We start from the raw sequence: 17,152 nt of genomic DNA, 5'->3' as shown, positions 1-17,152 counted from the left end.
TGGAAATTGGAATATAGAAGAAAAATTCATACATAAAGAATACAGGTGGGTGGGCAGATTAGTGATTGAAAGAAACGCCAGTCCATCTACAACACCTGCTTTATCAAATCACTGTCAGATACTAATTCATGTAAAGTGGCTGAGTAAATCTACACGGAACGCGAACATGCAAACTCGTAACAGAAATGATCCCCAAGACAGGACAGAACCTGTAAGTTATTATTAAAATGCTGACTTTTTAAATGTCAACGTGAATGTCAGTATAACTCAGTTGTAATAACATTATCATGAAGATTAACATACATGCAGGAATTAAACTTTTTTTTTATTATTAATTGTTCAATATCTGAGGAATATAGTTTAATAGCTTATCAGTTGAAAGGTTCTCGTCTTTAAGATGGATAACATAGTTGCATGTATACTTTTGGGGGGAATTGTGATCAATAGTTTCTAAACTTTTCTATGTTTGTGAGAATAAATGATAGAAATTGTCTCTATTTTTCTATTTTTATTTGTCAACAAGAATATGGTTAATATTAAAACCCGTGTGTTCTTTTACTTGGCTGAACTGCGCGTTACTGCTCCAGACCTCTAAGGGGCGCTGATACTTAGACTTGGCTCAGCGCTGTCAGCAGAGGAAGAAATCCCCGGACTGTGATTAGTTTGGATCTTTGTTGCTATGACACCAGAAAGAGTGTACAAATATGTCGAATTCATAATGTAAGGCAAATCAAATGGCTCATTCTGAGATTAAAACATCCTCAACAGTCATTACGCTTCAGTTCGTAGGCGTTTTATTCTTCCTGTCGTTCTCTCACACTCAGAATATCCTCGGTAGGTACTCGGCTAACAGGAAGTGACTGACGCTAAACTGTTCATGATACATTTGGGGATTTATATTTAGTTTACCGTGGTTTGCGGGCTGTAATCTGAATGCAATCGTCCTTTCAACAGTTTTCCAGCCATCTTTTCTGACTTCAACGGGACCGGTGATCAGCGCCTTTTTGCTGGGAAAATCTTCGGACGTCTCTCTGAATCTGAGGACAGTTTCTCCGTCCAACACTACAGGTCAACGATGGAAACACACCAGACCCTCTGCAGATCGTGTCGGAGTCCATGTGCCTGCGATCGTTGATATTGTTTTACAGACTCACTTTGTGGTGGACTGAGTTTCGTGTTCCTTTGCAGGAAGCGTCGGATCCCCATCATGTGTTCCCGAAGCAACGCAGTGGGAGCTCACAAGAGAGCATCTGGGAAAGGTGACAAATTGAGCGTAATGTGTTTTTTTATAACAGCGACTCGTGAAATGTATGCACTCGCTCAAAATAAATGCGTTCCGCAACATGTATTTCACACATGCTCAACTCCGTTTGATTTGTTGTTTCAGAATGCGGCTCGAGTACAGCTGAAGCTCAATCAAAGTCTGCGTTTGTGTCGTGAGAATGACACGAACTCAGACTGCTGCCCGAAGCCGCTGTGTGTGTTGGAAACCCTTCAGTTGTCCGCCTGTGTGAATGGCACGCCCCGGGCGTCCCTGCTGGTCCAGGTCAAGATACACGCACGACTTGTCCCTGCGAATAACGGATTTGGTAATTTAGATGAAGCTTCTGTCTCACCATCATCATCTCTCAATGGTCGAGGTCAAAACTATCAAAGAATCTGAATATATGAATCATCACCTTGATTTCAGATAACAAAACAGTCATTCCAAACCAAGTGTATGAACCTTTGGGCACTTGTCCCTGTGACCTGACATTCAGAGTATGTGATGTCCGCTGCTGCTGTGATAAGGTATTTCCGATTTTTCAGCATTTTTTTTTTTTTATCAGCGTTCAAGTTTGTTTTTTTCCCCCCTCATCATTCAGTAAGGATTCACCTGTGTGCCACTGTCAACAGGACTGCTCTGATGAGGATTTGAAGCTGTTTGTGTCCCAGTGTCTGCCGGGGCCTTTTGGTGGGCAAGTTTCTCCTGTCCCAGATTACCAGTGTTCAGTGCAGTCGTCTCAAAACTCTCCAGACTGGTTTCCATTTCTATGTGTTGAATCTCCACCTGAAAACAACCCTTACCTTGGACTCTTTTACCAAGGAGCCACAACGTGAGAAATAACTTATCATTTTCACGTGTTTTCGTGTTTACGATATCATGTTTATATTCTTCATCCTGGCCTTTAACCTGTCCAGTGCATCCAAACCTGGCCCGTCATTTCAAACACCCGTTTTGCCGACTCCGACACCTGTCAATGTTCTCATACAAGGGAGTCCGATCTTCAAGTTCAATGATGAGTTTTTCACTATTCCCCAGGTAATGTGTGCGTATGTTTTTTAATACATCTTTCAATGACTTGTGCAAGATCTATTGCCAGTTTGTTTGTTTGTTTGTTGTGACCAACAGAAGGCTCTCGGACAGTGCGTAAACAACGCCCCTGTTGCTTTTTTGGAAAATTTTGACGTCAAGTGTGTGACTTGGCTTCACTCTTGTCCAACTGGAGCTCCCTTACAGATGTCACAAACAGATTTGAGCATGACATTGAAGAATGGGGAAGGGGGTATGTTGTCCCTGCCACACATACTGAAGCACTTCTTTAATATGGTGTATTTCTTTTTGAATAACTGCTGTCTTTATACTTCAACCTTTCAGGCGATGTCGTGGTGGAAGTGATCGATGAAGTGGCCACTGACTTGTCATCCTTCATATATGAAAGTAACTCCGGCTCCTCTTCAGGTACGTTAAAGACAACACATTATTGATGCAGCAACCTAAAAGGAAAATAAACCTTAACACTGACTTATTTTCACCTCAAGTTCAAAAGGTGGAGTGTGAAAATGTCACCTTAGTCCTGGATTATAAATTCTACTGGAAAGGAAATGCTATCACAGGTGTCACGCTGACGCGCACTGTGGGGAGCATCACCTTCAGTGGGAATGGTACGTTCTTATGCTTTCCAATGATTTGGACAGCAACCAAACTTTTTTTCTTACAGTTTTGCTGCATTCCTACTTTCATGTCTTTTTTAACAGCAATGTTAACTACAAGATATTCTGCTGTGTTCCTGAATGGAGAGTTTAATGGTGAGCCCAACTCAGGGAATCCAGGTGAGAAGAATCCTAGTAGTCTAAGTAGTATTTAACCATTTGTAGGTATTACGTCATTTTCGGTTTATGTGACATGTGATTACCCAAATATTTCAAATGGCAGGCTATCAGGTGGGAAGGCCTGTTATTGCTGGGATAATTAACACTTCGGACAACAGCACGGGCTTTATGGAGAGAACATCAGTCAATATTTGGAAACCAGGTATCGCCCAAAAAGTCCTGCTCTTAATTGCTGACGTGCTGTAATCAGCTTAATGATAAAATATGGTGATTATCATTATGTTCTGCTTTGTCCACTAGTGAGCGATGGACTTTGTTCCACTGCAGAGAAGAAACAGGTTCTATTTGGAGTAAATTCAACATCAGGTTGTGTGCTACCTGTCAGTCAACAGAATCTGACTCAGTGTGCTCTATTAAGGTCAGTAGGCCATGAGTTCACTCTCCAAACGTGATGATATATTTGGTATGTATTGGTATTACATGAGAGCCAACACATTGTTTATTTGTCCTCTAGAGAGACTGTGGTTACTCTTCAAACAGCTTTGATCACAGCCGAGTACGTGGCAAAGATCGGAAACCCAGATTATTTAACTATGACAGACTGGGTGAATATAAGATGTAAGTACACTGTTTAAATATGCAATAAATATTATATATTTCTGATATACTGCACCTTTATTTGTTGTCAAATGTTTGACAAAAACATGTTATTCCAGTTGACAACGTGAACTCGAGCACAGCCTTTGAGGAGTCTTCAGGTTCTTGTGACGGTATTCCAGCCCACCAGCATATCCAAGTTTGGAGTGTTATTACTGGCACGGCAGAGGGAATACCTCAAAGGGAAATCCATGGTGTGCAAGTCAGGTGTGTGTTTGCTGCAAAATCATCGCTAAAGTGCAAGTAACATTTGATCCGGTGAAGGAGCTGTTTCTCACTGTGTGTACTGGAATGTGTTTCAAATCAGTGTGAAAAAGGGTTCCGTTCTGTTTGTTTTCAGTCACGGCTTGTCCACCTGGGCGCCGGACTGTGGGGGCGGGGAAGTCTCTGAATGTAGCGATCCAGCGGAAACTTGGACGTTTTCCGTCACATCGTCGGTCACTTTTATTGACATTCCCATCAAGACCAGACCACCAACAACCAGGTACTTGGTCAAACAGATCTTAAAAAGGAGACATGTTGAGCCAGATGAAATACGTCAGACGTGCGACCTCGCCCATTGAAACACGGCATTTAACTTTTTTGATGGTTTACCTGCAGGTTTCAGATCAACTTCACAGAATACGACTGTAACAGGAACGATGTGTGTTGGCCTGAGCTCGCTTTCCCCTTCACAAAGTATTACACAGGTAGATGTTTATCTAATATAAGGAAAATGGTCTACTTTTTGTTTTTGTGGAAAGCATAAAACATTTTGTGTTCCTGTCAATTCCAAAGTTTTATTCAACACATCAACACCACCTTTGAAATCTGCATTTTAACATTGTACACCTGTCTGTTGAGAGATAGAAAATCTCACATCCCACATTTGTAATGCGTCTATACCAGGAACACATCAGTGATTAGAGTGACGGGTTTTGACAGCAGCATTAATGATTCATTGTATCTCTCTTCCCCTCAGGTGAACCATATCATCTGGCGCTAGCTAAAGGAATGATTTTAGTTTTCTTTTTCATCACTGCCTCGATCCTGGGAACCCCATGGAGACAAATCCGGCAGGTGTGGAACAGCGCTGCTTTCTAGATTTTGAGATAATGTACAAGACACTCTTGAAAGGCTAAATACTGGCTGTAAATTTTGAATATGTCATTTTTGTTGTCGTTGTGATTTTGGTAATGTAAATAGTTAAGTACAGAGTTTTCTAATAAAAATATTTGTGACATAGATTCCTTGTTCTCTGTTCTTTTTGATCAATGTAACAATTATCTCTTTGGCTATTTGTGAGTATTTGTGAATTTCAAACAAGTAAATGCCCTAATAGTCCATGAAATATGAAGAATGAGGATCACACTTTAACTCGGCAGAGATTAGATTTTTATTATTATTATTATTATTAGTATGGTATGATTCCTGTAGAGAGGAAAGATTGCAGCCAATTCCTCTTTGCAGAACACATGATAATAAGAAGTAACTCGACTGAGGCAGTAGCTATTAACCTCAGGAGCTCTTTTTAACTCAAAGAGTCCTTCACAAAGTTGAGGACCACAACTATTTCCTATTTTATCAATTGCTCAGTTGCAGATGATACAAACTAAATTCTCTCACATAAAAACATCTCAACATCTATGGCTATGGCTAACTCTGACTTCGCAAGAATCTCCAGATGCCTTCAGTTACATAGATTACCTTTAAATGTCCAAACTTCACCAAGTACAGGGAAGAAGAAAGGTTATTTATTTTTAGATTCTGTTAATCTACCTGTTTGTTTACTTGGTAGACAATTTTTTTTTTTTGCTTTATTTTGTGGTTATTCAAGTTTATGAGTATTACATTGTGAAAACAAAACAACATGCACACAATATCAAAACATACTAACCAGACAGGAGGTAGAATTCAATAAGTTTATCCTTCTTCCTACTCCTTTTTGAACATGTCAACATTTTCTTTTTCATATGGTACTCATATGTAGCACTCATTTTGTTTGAGGGCTTAAAGCTCTCGTCACAACATGTGCAGGACAAAACTAAAATATCAATTCTTCCGATACCAAGTTTGTCAATTTTCGCATGAACTACTATATTATGTTAGAGATGAAAGATTACAGACAAAAACTCTCACTTCAGAAAATATGATGATCAGAAGTAAATTCACTGGTGTTGTATAGCTTCACTAAAGGAACACCTTTGCCGTAACTGACCACTTGACAAAATTACAAAACAATTAAATGAGATGTGAATAGATAATAACATGTTTGGGGCTGCGATAAAGAATAATATAGCGCATCATAGACCTTGGAGTCTTTCAATAGTTATGACTTGAAAATAATTTCACCACACAAGTTTAGGATTACTTTCATTTTTCAGCTTTTTTGACCAAGTATCGGTGTTGGTGATATCGGCTGAGATTCTACTTGGATCGGAAAGGAGATTAGAGGTGCGTTGATCTAAAGTGCGCATGCTCAGACAGACGCCGCTTATTGGTCAGCTCCACCTCCGCTGCTGTGGAACTTGGTTGTGTTCAACAGTCTGAAGTAAAGTGACGTGGATCGCCTCAGACGCAGCGGACGTCCAAAACTTCATCAACTATGAAGGATGTTTCTCCCACACCTTGGGAGTAAACGACGCCGGCGACCGTAACATCTTTTCAATAGAAATATTTTTTATTTTATTTTAAAATAAAGAAGGAAGCAGGAATCAACTGGACAACGCTAACACCGGCGGCTAGCCAATTAGCTAGCTAACAGGAAAACACCTCGGCTGAGTAAAGTCAGCGGAATGATCGTCAAATATTCATTTTATCACCTGAGCCGAGACGTGACAATGACCGGGGACGATTTAACACTAAGTCGTTGACGAATATCGCACAGAAACCGCTCCAGTTAGATAGTAGTGGCCCGTCGGCGGGGGAGCCAGCTGTCAAGATGTGCTCTTTGCTCCGGGGTGAGGAGATGTGTCTGGCCCAACTCTTCCTGCAGTCCGGCTCCGCGTACGACTGCATCAGTGAGCTGGGAGAGCTGGGACTGGTGGAGTTCCGAGACGTGAGTCCCCTAATGTACACGATTCAAACATCTGAAACTTGTTGCTGAGTTTTCGACCGCAGTGACTTGACTCTGGTAGTCCGCAGCAGTGTGTTTGTTTAAGGCGCTGGACTTATGTAACACATGGGACTGAAACTCCTCTCATGTCCAAGCTCGTGTAGAAATTAAACCATCCTGTAGATCACAGCTGAAGTAAAATGCTTCTAGTGCTTTGGTTGTTGGTGTGCTTTACATTGGTTTGTGATAATAACTTTGTGCTTACATTCTATTTATTCTTGCACTCCTTTCAGCTCAATCCATCTGTCAATTGTTTTCAACGAAAGCACGTCAACGAGATGAAAAAATGTGAAGAGATGGAGAGGATCCTCGGTAAGGGCATGCTTGTCTGGGATTTGCATTTTACCTTGAGAGCTATTCCAGTTATGAAATCAGCTGATTAAAAGCCATACTTTGGATTGGAGATAAGATCCTTTTCCTCATTGAAAGTAAATGTTTAGTTATGGTGAAATGTTGGTAGTAATGAATACTTAAAAAAAAAAGGCAAAACGGCTTCCCTGGACTGAATGGCAAAGCCAATCCGTGACCTTTCAGTCATGAGAGATGTCAGCTGGTCGTTGATTTATTTTGAAGGAAATGCAGAACTCGGCTAACTCAGCGCTGTGTTATTAGATTAAAAAAAGAGGAACACGTTACGATATCTTGATCCACACGGGTCAGGCTATCTGACCGTGGTGATACTCAAGACATCTTTTTGTTTACTTTGAACAGGATACCTGCTGAGGGAAATCAAGAAAGCAGATATCTCACTGCCAGATAGAGACGTGAACCCAGTGGCCCCGTTACCAAAGAATATTATGAACATCATGGTGAGTTCACGTTATTTTCTTGTTATCGCTCCTTTTTGCCTTGTGCATACTGTTGTTGGATGGATACTGTTTTATTTGCTCACAGGAGCAGCTGCAGCGGTTGGAGATGGAATTGGGTGAAGTGACCAGGAATAAAGAGAAGCTGCAGAAGAATCTGCTGGAGCTGACGGAGTACACACACATGCTGCGCATCACCCGCAGCTTTGTGCAGAGAACCACTGAGGTCGGTAGGAGTTTTTGTATGATCGCTGCGGTCTTTGTACTTGCATGTCGATATGTATGCAGTAGCTTTTCTTTACTGTTTTGAGAGAGATTGTCTCAATCGCAGCTTGTGTTCTGTGTTTACTCTTAGCGCGAGTCCTTACAAGTGCAGTATGAAGAGTTCCCCTTCCTAGAAAAAGACACCGTGATGGACTACAGCAGCATGCAGAGGCTGGGAGCCAAACTAGGGTCAGTGGTGAGATTCATTTACCAATATCAGTGCTATATTTGTTAGAATTTAGCTTATTTTTCTTACATTAAAAAGTTTACAGTAGGTTTTTTTTTTTTGTGAAATAATAAAAGAAGTGTTTGTGCACAGCAAGTGCAGCTAATTAAAAAAAAAGGCTTCAGTTGAACCAAATGATTCAGTTGCCTCTTCTAAGTTCTTCTGTGTACATTCTTTCAGCTCTATTTATACACTGACACACTTCATTAATGCTACCAACAGCCAAATCATTCACATGTGGCGAGAACTGATGTGCAGCTGTGACTCAAATAAAAAGTCTGCTCAGATTAGATTGTTTCTCACAAGCATTACCGCCACTGTGAACGGCAGAGACTTGGTTGAACGAGAGGACTGATTGGTTGTTAATGGGCACCTATAATAAAGAAGGATTAGAGTAACCTTGACAACGCAAAGCAACCAAATGAAGTCTCTCCACATCTCTAGCTGAAAATGGTGCATCTCTTTTAATGCTGTGAGCTTTAGGTTCATTGTTAATTTTGAGACGCTTTTTATAGTTGGAAGAGAATCCTCTTATTATTTTGTGCTCTGAATTTCTCTTTGTTCAGTTAACCTCTTAGAGATGAGACGTCTCCAGTTTGATAGTGTAGTTCCGTAATTAACACAATGCATATTCTATGTTTGAATAATCTTATTCAAGGTTGTGTGTGTGATATTTCTAGTAATGACGTATTGCTGATGTTGAACATAAACTTGTGTATCTTGTATGTCAATGTTCCTCTCACTACTTTACAGCTTCACCTCGGGGCTTATCCAGCGGGCGAAGATCGAGGCTTTTGAGCGGATGCTTTGGCGAGTTTGTAAAGGCTACACCATCCTCAGCTACGCTGAAGTCGAGGAGTATCTGGATGATCCCAACACAGTATGTTGTGCCAGTCGATTTGAAGGACAACTTTTCCAAGCTGCTTTAAAATGTCGTGCAACTATGATGATGCAAACATAATTTCCCTTTTCCCTGATGCGTCTGTTCGCAGGGTGAGCCAACCAAAAGCGTCGTGTTCCTGATCTCCTACTGGGGAGACCAGATTGGCCAGAAAGTGAAGAAGATCTGTGACTGGTAATTACTGCACTCTGTACTTTTTACAGGCTGCCCTCAGTTTTTATGAAGTTATTCCTGTTTTTCTTTGTACGCGGTGACATATCTTTGACACGCTGTTTTGCTCAACAGCTACCACTGTCACCTGTATCCTTATCCCAGTAGCAATGAGGAGAGGAGTGACGTCGTCGAGGGGTTAAGGACTCGCATTCAGGACCTCCACACGGTGCGTGTCACATTTTATCACTGCTACTGGTCAAAGAAATGTGTCGTTTCTAAAACTTCTAAAAGTAGACAATCCTGATAACTAGAGATTTATAGGTTTTTGTGTTTGCTTTTGTTTTGTTTTTTTTGTTTTTTTTGCATGGTAGAAATTCTTTTTCTCAGTCAGTCTCATTGATGTTCAGACAATAGCATCAGGATTTCTCCCTCAAGCTGGTATTTTCACGGTCAAAGAACAGAGATCAAAAGTGAATGGCTGATTTATTTTCTGTAAGATTAACCTGGCTGTTCTTGCAAGCCTTTGTGGTGTGATTTGTGTCCGAGGCAATTCACGGTGAATCATTGAAGTAGCTCCAACCTGCTGTGACTGTAAACTAGAACTGCTACCCCCTCCCTGTAGCACATGATCAACATGAGGCCTCTGCTAAACTCAACTGGCTCCTTTCTTTTTGTGCATGCTTTTCTCACCCCCCCCCCCCCCCCCCCCACCTCTCGTCTTGCTTCATTTTATGTTGTGTGTTCCTGAACACACCACATAAAGCTCATTCATTGCCAATATTTGCGCTGTGTTTGACGTTCAATATTTGGTTGTAAGATGTATATGAGCGTTCTGGGATCTTAAACCCATCTTAAGTATGTAATGTGTTTACCCAAGTAAACATGGTGGTTTTCCTATCCAGGTGCTTCACAGGACAGAAGACTACCTGAGGCAAGTCCTGATGAAGGCCTCAGAGTCCGTCTACACCTGGGTCATCCAGGTCAAGAAAATGAAGGCCATCTACTACATTCTGAACCTGTGTAGTTTTGATGTGACCAATAAGTGTCTGATCGCTGAGGTGTGGTGTCCCGTCAACGACATCCCAGCTCTGCGGAGAGCGCTGGAAGATGGTTCGGTGAGAAAACTCCTGCAAAAGAGCTCCTTTTTTGACTCTTCTGTTCGTTTGACCAGTTGTTCATTCAAGAAGTAACTTCAGTGTGAGACATTGTTTGTTCGGCCCTTATTTTGATCAAGAAAATTACATTTTGTTACACTTGGTCTGTAACGGTTTACTGTTTATTCAGTTTTTACTCTAAAGAGGGGAACCATGTAAATTTGGGGTTAAGAAAAAAATGCATTTGCACCATTGAGAATAACTGATCCTGAAATAGTTTGTCACATTCCCCGGGTGGACTGCAGTAATTCGATTAGGTCAAGCCAATTAACCACAATACAACATTCTATCTGCCCACTTCCAACTCTTAATTGTTTCTCATGCGCCACCATCCGTTTGCCGTACTTATCTGACTTTGACCACATTATGAGAAAATCGCCTACTTGCACCAATAAGATATTTCATTCTGATATTCCAGACAAAAAGTGGGGCGACGGTTCCTTCCTTTGTCAATCGGATCCCCACTGCTGACACTCCGCCCACCCTGATTCGGACCAACAAATTCACCTCTGGCTTTCAGAACATTGTGGACGCTTATGGAGTGGGAACCTATGGAGAGGTTAACCCTGGTGAGAGGCACACTTTGTCATGAGCTGAACTGGAATGAAGAGTCTTTCATTAGAATTCCCCCATGTAGCCACAGCTTTATCGTCAACCAAGATGAGTTCTTAGGACTAAAGTTCATTCACACTGTTATTTAAGTTCTTCTGTACTTGTGCATACAGCACTGCTGCCAAACTTGTTTGAGGTTTTTTTGGCCACGTACACCTCAACTTGATCTTCGGTCTGGATCTTAGTTTTGATCTGGAAAAAATGCATAACTTAGAAATAAGGTTTTTCCCCTTAATTTTAATGAAAACCCCCACAGACATCAGCAAGAACTATTTATATTCATTGCACGTTGTATGAAATCTTTAGACCGCTCTAACTTTCTTTGAAAAGAAAAAAAAAATCTATTTAAGATGTTATCTGTCACAATGTTTTTCTTTCTCCTGAGGCGGAAAAAAGTTAGTTGATTCTAACAATATAGGCTTTAGTCTTTAGCAGGTATAGCTTTTTTGCTGTGTCACTGTAAATATTATTGCCATCTGTTGCTGCTTGTTATGTCCTCTTTTCTGACTGAAACAGTAATTTTGTATTTTGAATTGTGTCTTGGGTTGATCTTGGCCATTGGTCTGCGTGTGTGACTCGTTTGTTTATCGTCCCGTGGTTAGACCCCACAGTGATGTTACACTATATATTTTTCATATTGACGAGTTCTGATTTGCGTCTCTCTTTTAGCGCCGTTCACAATCATAACGTTCCCATTCTTATTCGCCGTGATGTTCGGAGACCTGGGTCACGGAATCATCATGACCATGTTTGCCTTTTGGATGGTTTTATATGAGAACAATCGCAAACTGAAGAAAACCAGGAATGAGGTGTGTGAGCGCTCCAAATGTATTGGCACCCATATGAAGGGTTTCTTTTGTCTTGCCTGGTTTTTAACCTCCATGTGTGAAGGAAATGATTAGATTTTTTTTTGGTTTTTGCTTGCAGATCTGGAACACATTCTTTGAGGGACGTTATATCATTTTAATGATGGGCCTGTTCTCCATCTACACTGGTCTGATATACAATGACTGTTTCTCAAAGTCCCTCAATATATTTGGCTCTGGGTGGAACGTGAGCGCCATGTTTAACACAGAGTGGAAGTGAGTAGCAATCGACAAGTGTAAAAATGATATTAATGTGGGCAAGTTACAGAAAAGTCCAATAAATAATGTATCGCCTCAAGGTGAAGCTTGAGGATTTGTTCGGGTGATGAGAACTTGCATTGTGTCCAACAGGATGGAAGATGTCTACGGGAACAGATTTCTAACTCTGGATCCAAATGTTACAGGCGTTTTCAAAGGACCTTACCCGCTGGGAATTGACCCGGTGAGTAGACGATGCAAACGACCGGTAATCCCGTGTATCATGAATTGTATTTGCATTTAAATGTACTGAAATGGTAGGCCCTTGGGATACAACGTCTCACTTTACATTCCAAAACATCGTAAGACAAAGTAAACAGCCAAGGCAACACTGTGCATACACACATCTTTCTCACCCAATCGCAGTCCCCCCAACAAAAAGAACTACCAGTTTAATGGAGTAAAAAAGTGAGTTGGTGTAATCCCATTACATGAATATTCAGTGTAGGTGGGTCATGTCTAGAGTGGATACAGTAAATTGCATTAGGCAATCGTTTGTATCCGTGAGACAAGGACATGCATTGTCTTAAGTATTGGTGAATGTCTGGAATTAAGGTTATTGATACCTCGATTAGCATTATTGATAATTAGTCAATTTAGTAATAATTGGATTCCCTTTACAGACAGTTGTGCCACCCCAACATGGCTGAAGGAATGAAGAAAACAAAACTAAGTCTTTGTGAGATTTCTTACACTGCAGTAATCATGTTTTGTTTTGTTTCTCTTTATGTTGTAGATTTGGAACTTGGCTTCCAACCGTCTTACATTTCTGAACTCTTATAAAATGAAGATGTCGGTAATATTGGGAGTCATACACATGAGCTTTGGAGTCATTCTCAGCACATACAATCACATGTAAGTATTGATTTGTTGGCCTTGCTTCTTTGGAAATCCAGTATCGTTGACGTTCGTTTTATTCACCGACTACAAATTTTCCAACAAAAAAACAGCCACTTCAGGAAGAAGCACAACCTGTACTTGGTATTCCTCCCTGAGCTCCTGTTCCTGCTCTGTTTGTTTGGCTACCTGGTGTTCATGATATTCTACAAGTGGATGACCTTCTCGGCGAAGACCGCCACGCAAGCCCCCAGCATCCTCATCCACTTCATAAACATGTTCCTCATGCAGGGCGAGTCTGTGCAGCCTCTTTTCCCCGGACAGGTGAGAAGCTTTATTCAAGCTGCTGCAGATTGTTTTTCCACAGAACAAATCTTGTTGGTCAGAGTGAATACGTTGTTACAGCACAGCGGTTGTTTTTTGTTTGTTTATTTCCCCTCTAGACTGGCCTGCAGGTGTTTCTGGTGATCCTCGCTCTTCTCTCAGTGCCCGTTTTACTGCTGGGCAAGCCGCTCTACCTTTATTGGCTTCAAAGTGGAAGCCACCGTTTAGGAATGTACAGGGTGAGCGTTTGAGACGTTCAGCTCCTCGGGGAACATATTCAAACCGTCCTCGGAAACCTGAATTATGTGTGGACATATGCAAATGCTCTGTGTCGCCAGGGATACGAGCGCGTGCGGAGAAACAGTGAGGAGGAGGTCTACCTGATGAGGGCGCATGATATGGAGGAGGGCAGCAGCCACAGTGACATCTCCACCAGTGGAGAGCACCACACAGAGGAGGTTGGCGCGGCGAACGGTCATTGCGCTTGACGGTTTGTTTCTTTACACGATCTGAAGATGAAGTCTTTTTTTGTTGTTGTTGTTGTTGCAATAGTTCAACACTGCGGATGAGTTCCTTCATCAGGCCATCCACACCATAGAGTATTGTTTGGGTTGCATCTCCAACACGGCCTCCTACCTCCGGCTCTGGGCCCTGAGTCTTGCACATGCCCGTGAGTATGACGCTTTGTAAAAAAAAAAAAAAGAGATGCAGATCGTTTCTCCCTTTGTTCATTGGTGCAGTCACAAATGCACAAACCTGAGTTACTGTTTGAACTCACTCTGCCCGCACGACATGAATAGGACTCTATAATTATTCCCTCTTTCAGCACACGAGGCAGGCAAGATAAGTATTGCTGCCAGTTTGTGTGAATGCAGTGGACCGAAAGCCGAGGATGACTTCACAATTTTTGCCTTTACATTCCTTATTTTCCAAACTTACCAGAAGTTAGCAGATTTTAGAATGTGGATAAACTTAAACACCAGATTGATTCATCTTATGAAAAGTTTCCTCATGCGGACACTTCAACCAGACCATACATGCACAGCCTCCATACAGAAATGTTCTATCAACAGTCTTGGAGAAGAGCTACATGTGATCGGCAACAATGTTAAGTGATTTCATATTAAGGAAACTTTGATCAATGGCAGCTGAGTATTATTCGCTCACATGTTCCACTTTTGTACTTTTCTCTTATCTCTCTCTTTTTTTTTCTTCTTTTCTCGACTGTGTCAGAGTTGTCGGAGGTTCTTTGGGCCATGGTTATGCGGGTAGGACTGCGGATGGACACCAGTCTCGGGGTTTTCTTCCTGGTGCCAGTATTTGGTTTGTTTGCCATCCTCACTGTGGCAATCCTCCTGGTCATGGAGGGTCTGTCTGCGTTTCTTCATGCTCTCCGGCTGCACTGGTAAGAATAAACACCAACCCAAATCCTTTTAAAGCCATTGTGTTTGGGAGATAGGCTTTTGGGTTTTTTTTTTCTTCTTTTTAACTATAATTCATTCATAACAGTCGTTTGTTTTGTTTTTTTTCCCCCCTCAGGGTGGAGTTTCAGAATAAATTCTACAGTGGGACTGGAATCAAGTTCTGCCCCTTTGCCTTCTCTCTCCTGCCCTCCAGCTTTGAGCAGGATGGTTTGCTGTGACATGACGACCCCTATAATTCTGTTAAGTGAAGAGCGGCGCCAAAACAAGCCAGCGGGCCTCTGTGCTTATCAAGATGTAATACAGAGACATCACAAAGTGATTCTTATATTTATGTTGGTCTTTTTAGCAAGTCTGTCGAGTAAAGGTAGTTGTGTGATGAGTTTTGTAAACGCCGAACTCAATCACTTCCTTATTTCCAGACGGTTTTAGGAGCTCAGACTGTTGCTGCGGAGAGATTCCGATCAGATTCCACAGGAGTGGAGTTAAAGTGCATCACGTCCTGCGGTCAGCCCGGCTCACTGAGGAACGACTTGTAATTTAAATGTGGTGTTCAAATTGAACATCTTCCTCTCCAGGTGTATCCAACCATCAAACTCCTGTCAGGCACTGTTGTACATGGTTATGGATTTTATTTGTATGAAGCCATACTTCAAATTATTAGATCATTTCGACACAAGAATAGAGTAAGTAGATAATATTTGGTTGCACAAAATAAAAGCCTTACAGCAATTATTTGTGATATTCTTATTGAAGTTAAAGAACATTAAACATCCAATTTATATATTACATTCTTATTTGCTTCCCGTTAGTTGGCAATGCTGTCCCTTTTGACTTGTGTAACTACTTTCAGTTTTGCATATCTGGTTTTTATACACTGGGTAGTGAACCAGCTTTTGGTTTAGTAGTTGTTGCACTGACTGCCTTACAGACATTCAACCGCGAGTACAGCATATTGTATCATTCTCCAGGGTTCCCGGTACAGATTAAAGACACCAACTCACAGCAAATAACCTTTGACCTTTTTTAAATATTGAAAACAATTTGGGCATGTGTGACTTGAGATGTATATACTTTTGCAGAATTATTTTTCTAATTTATTTTTAAAGCGCATCGGGATCACAGATGAATGTCGGCGGGGTGTGATTTCTTTTCTTTTTATTTTTTTTCATGCATTCACAGTGTTGCCTTCACACCTGCAACGTATTGTATAATTTAACATTCCATCAATGAATTTGTTGTTGCTCTGTACTATGAGAGATCTGATATCTATACTTGGCACAATCTGAGGGTATGTTCTGACACCAGGCACCAATATTTACTTCCTGTATTAGTAAGTTGTTCTGGGTTTGGCCTGAAAAGAATTGAGTTTAGGACTTTCTCCAAGTTGATTAGACTTGATTATCACAACTGCTGCCTTATAGTATTGTCTACATTATTTCACCGACAAATGAGTTTGCTAAAGAAAGGTACAGCCATAACATTTGGATCAACATGGTGTGAAATCTTGGTGAAGCAGGTCATGCTTGATTAATATCGGTTACTTTCAAACTAAATTTCTAAATACTTTAGTTGAAGGGTTATTGTCATTTCTTTTCTGATTTTGCCATGTATTTGTTATGGAAAATCACTTTTTCTTTCTTTCACAAACACTCCAAGCTTTATGCTTTTAAGAAAATTGTCGATTCAACTTTGATGTTAATAAATTGTATTCATTTGAGTTGTTGTGCTTAGTGTCATGTATTCTTTATTATGCCTGGGTTCAGCTGAGTGAGTCAGATCAGTGATTTCTGTTTGTGAAATGTGTGAAGACTTTATGAACAGATTGGTCAAATGAATGAACCCTACATTTTGTGTGCAGCAAATATTTTGATAGTGCACTTGGTGTCCCTTTATTTTTGGCTTTTAAAATGCCCCCCCCCCCCCCCCCCCCCAATTTTATTGGTGACAAAGATGACAGAAATATTATTAGCACAGTAATATTACAGTTACTCATGTACAACCCCATATATATATATATATATATATATATATCTGCTGTGGTGAAGTTAAACACATTTTGTTAACCATGCAAACAGGGTTTTTTTAAACAAATAATCATTATTTCACCTGATGACTTTGGAAATGCCATTTTCTACAGCTTTGGACAGTTCCACTTCTTCAGACTCAAGGATGTTGATTACAAGGCCCCTCCAAATGGACCAATGACATGTTGGTCAGTAACTGTTAGTTTACTTCATCTTGATTGCAAAGAGAGGATTTTTTTTTCTGTAATCACTGACACTCAGTTTCACTTTGTAAAATATTAGATGAGATAAAAACGCATTTGATGTCTGCTTTTACTGCTGTTGCTACTATGCTCTTAATTACATTTTCTCTCTTGGCCTTCAAACATACAGGTGAATCAGGTGGAAACATCAGTCATGTTCCCCAAGCCGATCAATTTATTTGATTGGGATGTGATCCTTAAGAAATCTGGCCCAGAG

General features: G+C 40.9%; 2 protein-coding genes across 2 annotated transcripts; both read left to right on the top strand.

Annotated features, from left to right (window-relative positions):
* Positions 1-711: 711 nt before the first annotated feature.
* On the top strand, positions 712-4,886 carry tctn2 (tectonic family member 2). Its single transcript, XM_080499885.1, has 18 exons — positions 712-834; positions 955-1,068; positions 1,189-1,259; positions 1,388-1,589; positions 1,691-1,791; positions 1,897-2,096; positions 2,182-2,302; positions 2,393-2,546; positions 2,639-2,722; positions 2,803-2,925; positions 3,019-3,093; positions 3,197-3,295; positions 3,394-3,511; positions 3,608-3,711; positions 3,810-3,957; positions 4,091-4,234; positions 4,351-4,439; positions 4,712-4,886. The coding sequence occupies exons 1-18, from the start codon at positions 735-737 to the stop codon at positions 4,831-4,833; spliced, it is 2,169 nt and encodes a 722-aa protein (XP_080356011.1). The 5' UTR covers positions 712-734; the 3' UTR covers positions 4,834-4,886.
* A 1,438-nt stretch (positions 4,887-6,324) lies between these two features.
* On the top strand, positions 6,325-16,386 carry atp6v0a2b (ATPase H+ transporting V0 subunit a2b). The gene is made up of 20 exons (XM_080499608.1): positions 6,325-6,787; positions 7,078-7,156; positions 7,556-7,653; positions 7,739-7,876; positions 8,006-8,103; positions 8,894-9,020; positions 9,133-9,215; positions 9,327-9,420; positions 10,097-10,309; positions 10,767-10,917; positions 11,630-11,769; positions 11,888-12,042; positions 12,178-12,268; positions 12,821-12,939; positions 13,035-13,245; positions 13,365-13,484; positions 13,584-13,703; positions 13,798-13,915; positions 14,479-14,650; positions 14,785-16,386. Exons 1-20 carry the CDS (start codon positions 6,671-6,673, stop codon positions 14,885-14,887), a joined length of 2,547 nt encoding a protein of 848 aa, XP_080355734.1. The 5' UTR covers positions 6,325-6,670; the 3' UTR covers positions 14,888-16,386.
* The last annotated feature ends 766 nt before the right edge of the window (positions 16,387-17,152 follow it).

Source organism: Blennius ocellaris (assembly GCF_963422515.1).
Source record: "Blennius ocellaris genome assembly, chromosome: 7".
NCBI lineage: Eukaryota > Metazoa > Chordata > Actinopteri > Blenniiformes > Blenniidae > Blennius > Blennius ocellaris.
This window is presented reverse-complemented; position numbering and strand designations above follow the sequence as displayed.

Bases quoted from the DNA above. Each gene is read 5' to 3' on its own strand.
- atp6v0a2b (XM_080499608.1), top strand. From the start codon at position 6,671: ATGTGCTCTTTGCTCCGGGGTGAGGAGATGTGTCTGGCCCAACTCTTC. The intron at 10,310-10,766 runs GTGAGAAAACTC...CTGATATTCCAG, and splicing joins GAGCGCTGGAAGATGGTTCG to ACAAAAAGTGGGGCGACGGT. The intron at 12,269-12,820 runs GTGAGTAGACGA...TTTATGTTGTAG, and splicing joins ACCCGCTGGGAATTGACCCG to ATTTGGAACTTGGCTTCCAA.
- tctn2 (XM_080499885.1), top strand. From the start codon at position 735: ATGGCTCATTCTGAGATTAAAACATCCTCAACAGTCATTACGCTTCAG. The intron at 2,097-2,181 runs GTGAGAAATAAC...TAACCTGTCCAG, and splicing joins TTTTACCAAGGAGCCACAAC to TGCATCCAAACCTGGCCCGT. The intron at 3,296-3,393 runs GTATCGCCCAAA...TTTGTCCACTAG, and splicing joins AGTCAATATTTGGAAACCAG to TGAGCGATGGACTTTGTTCC.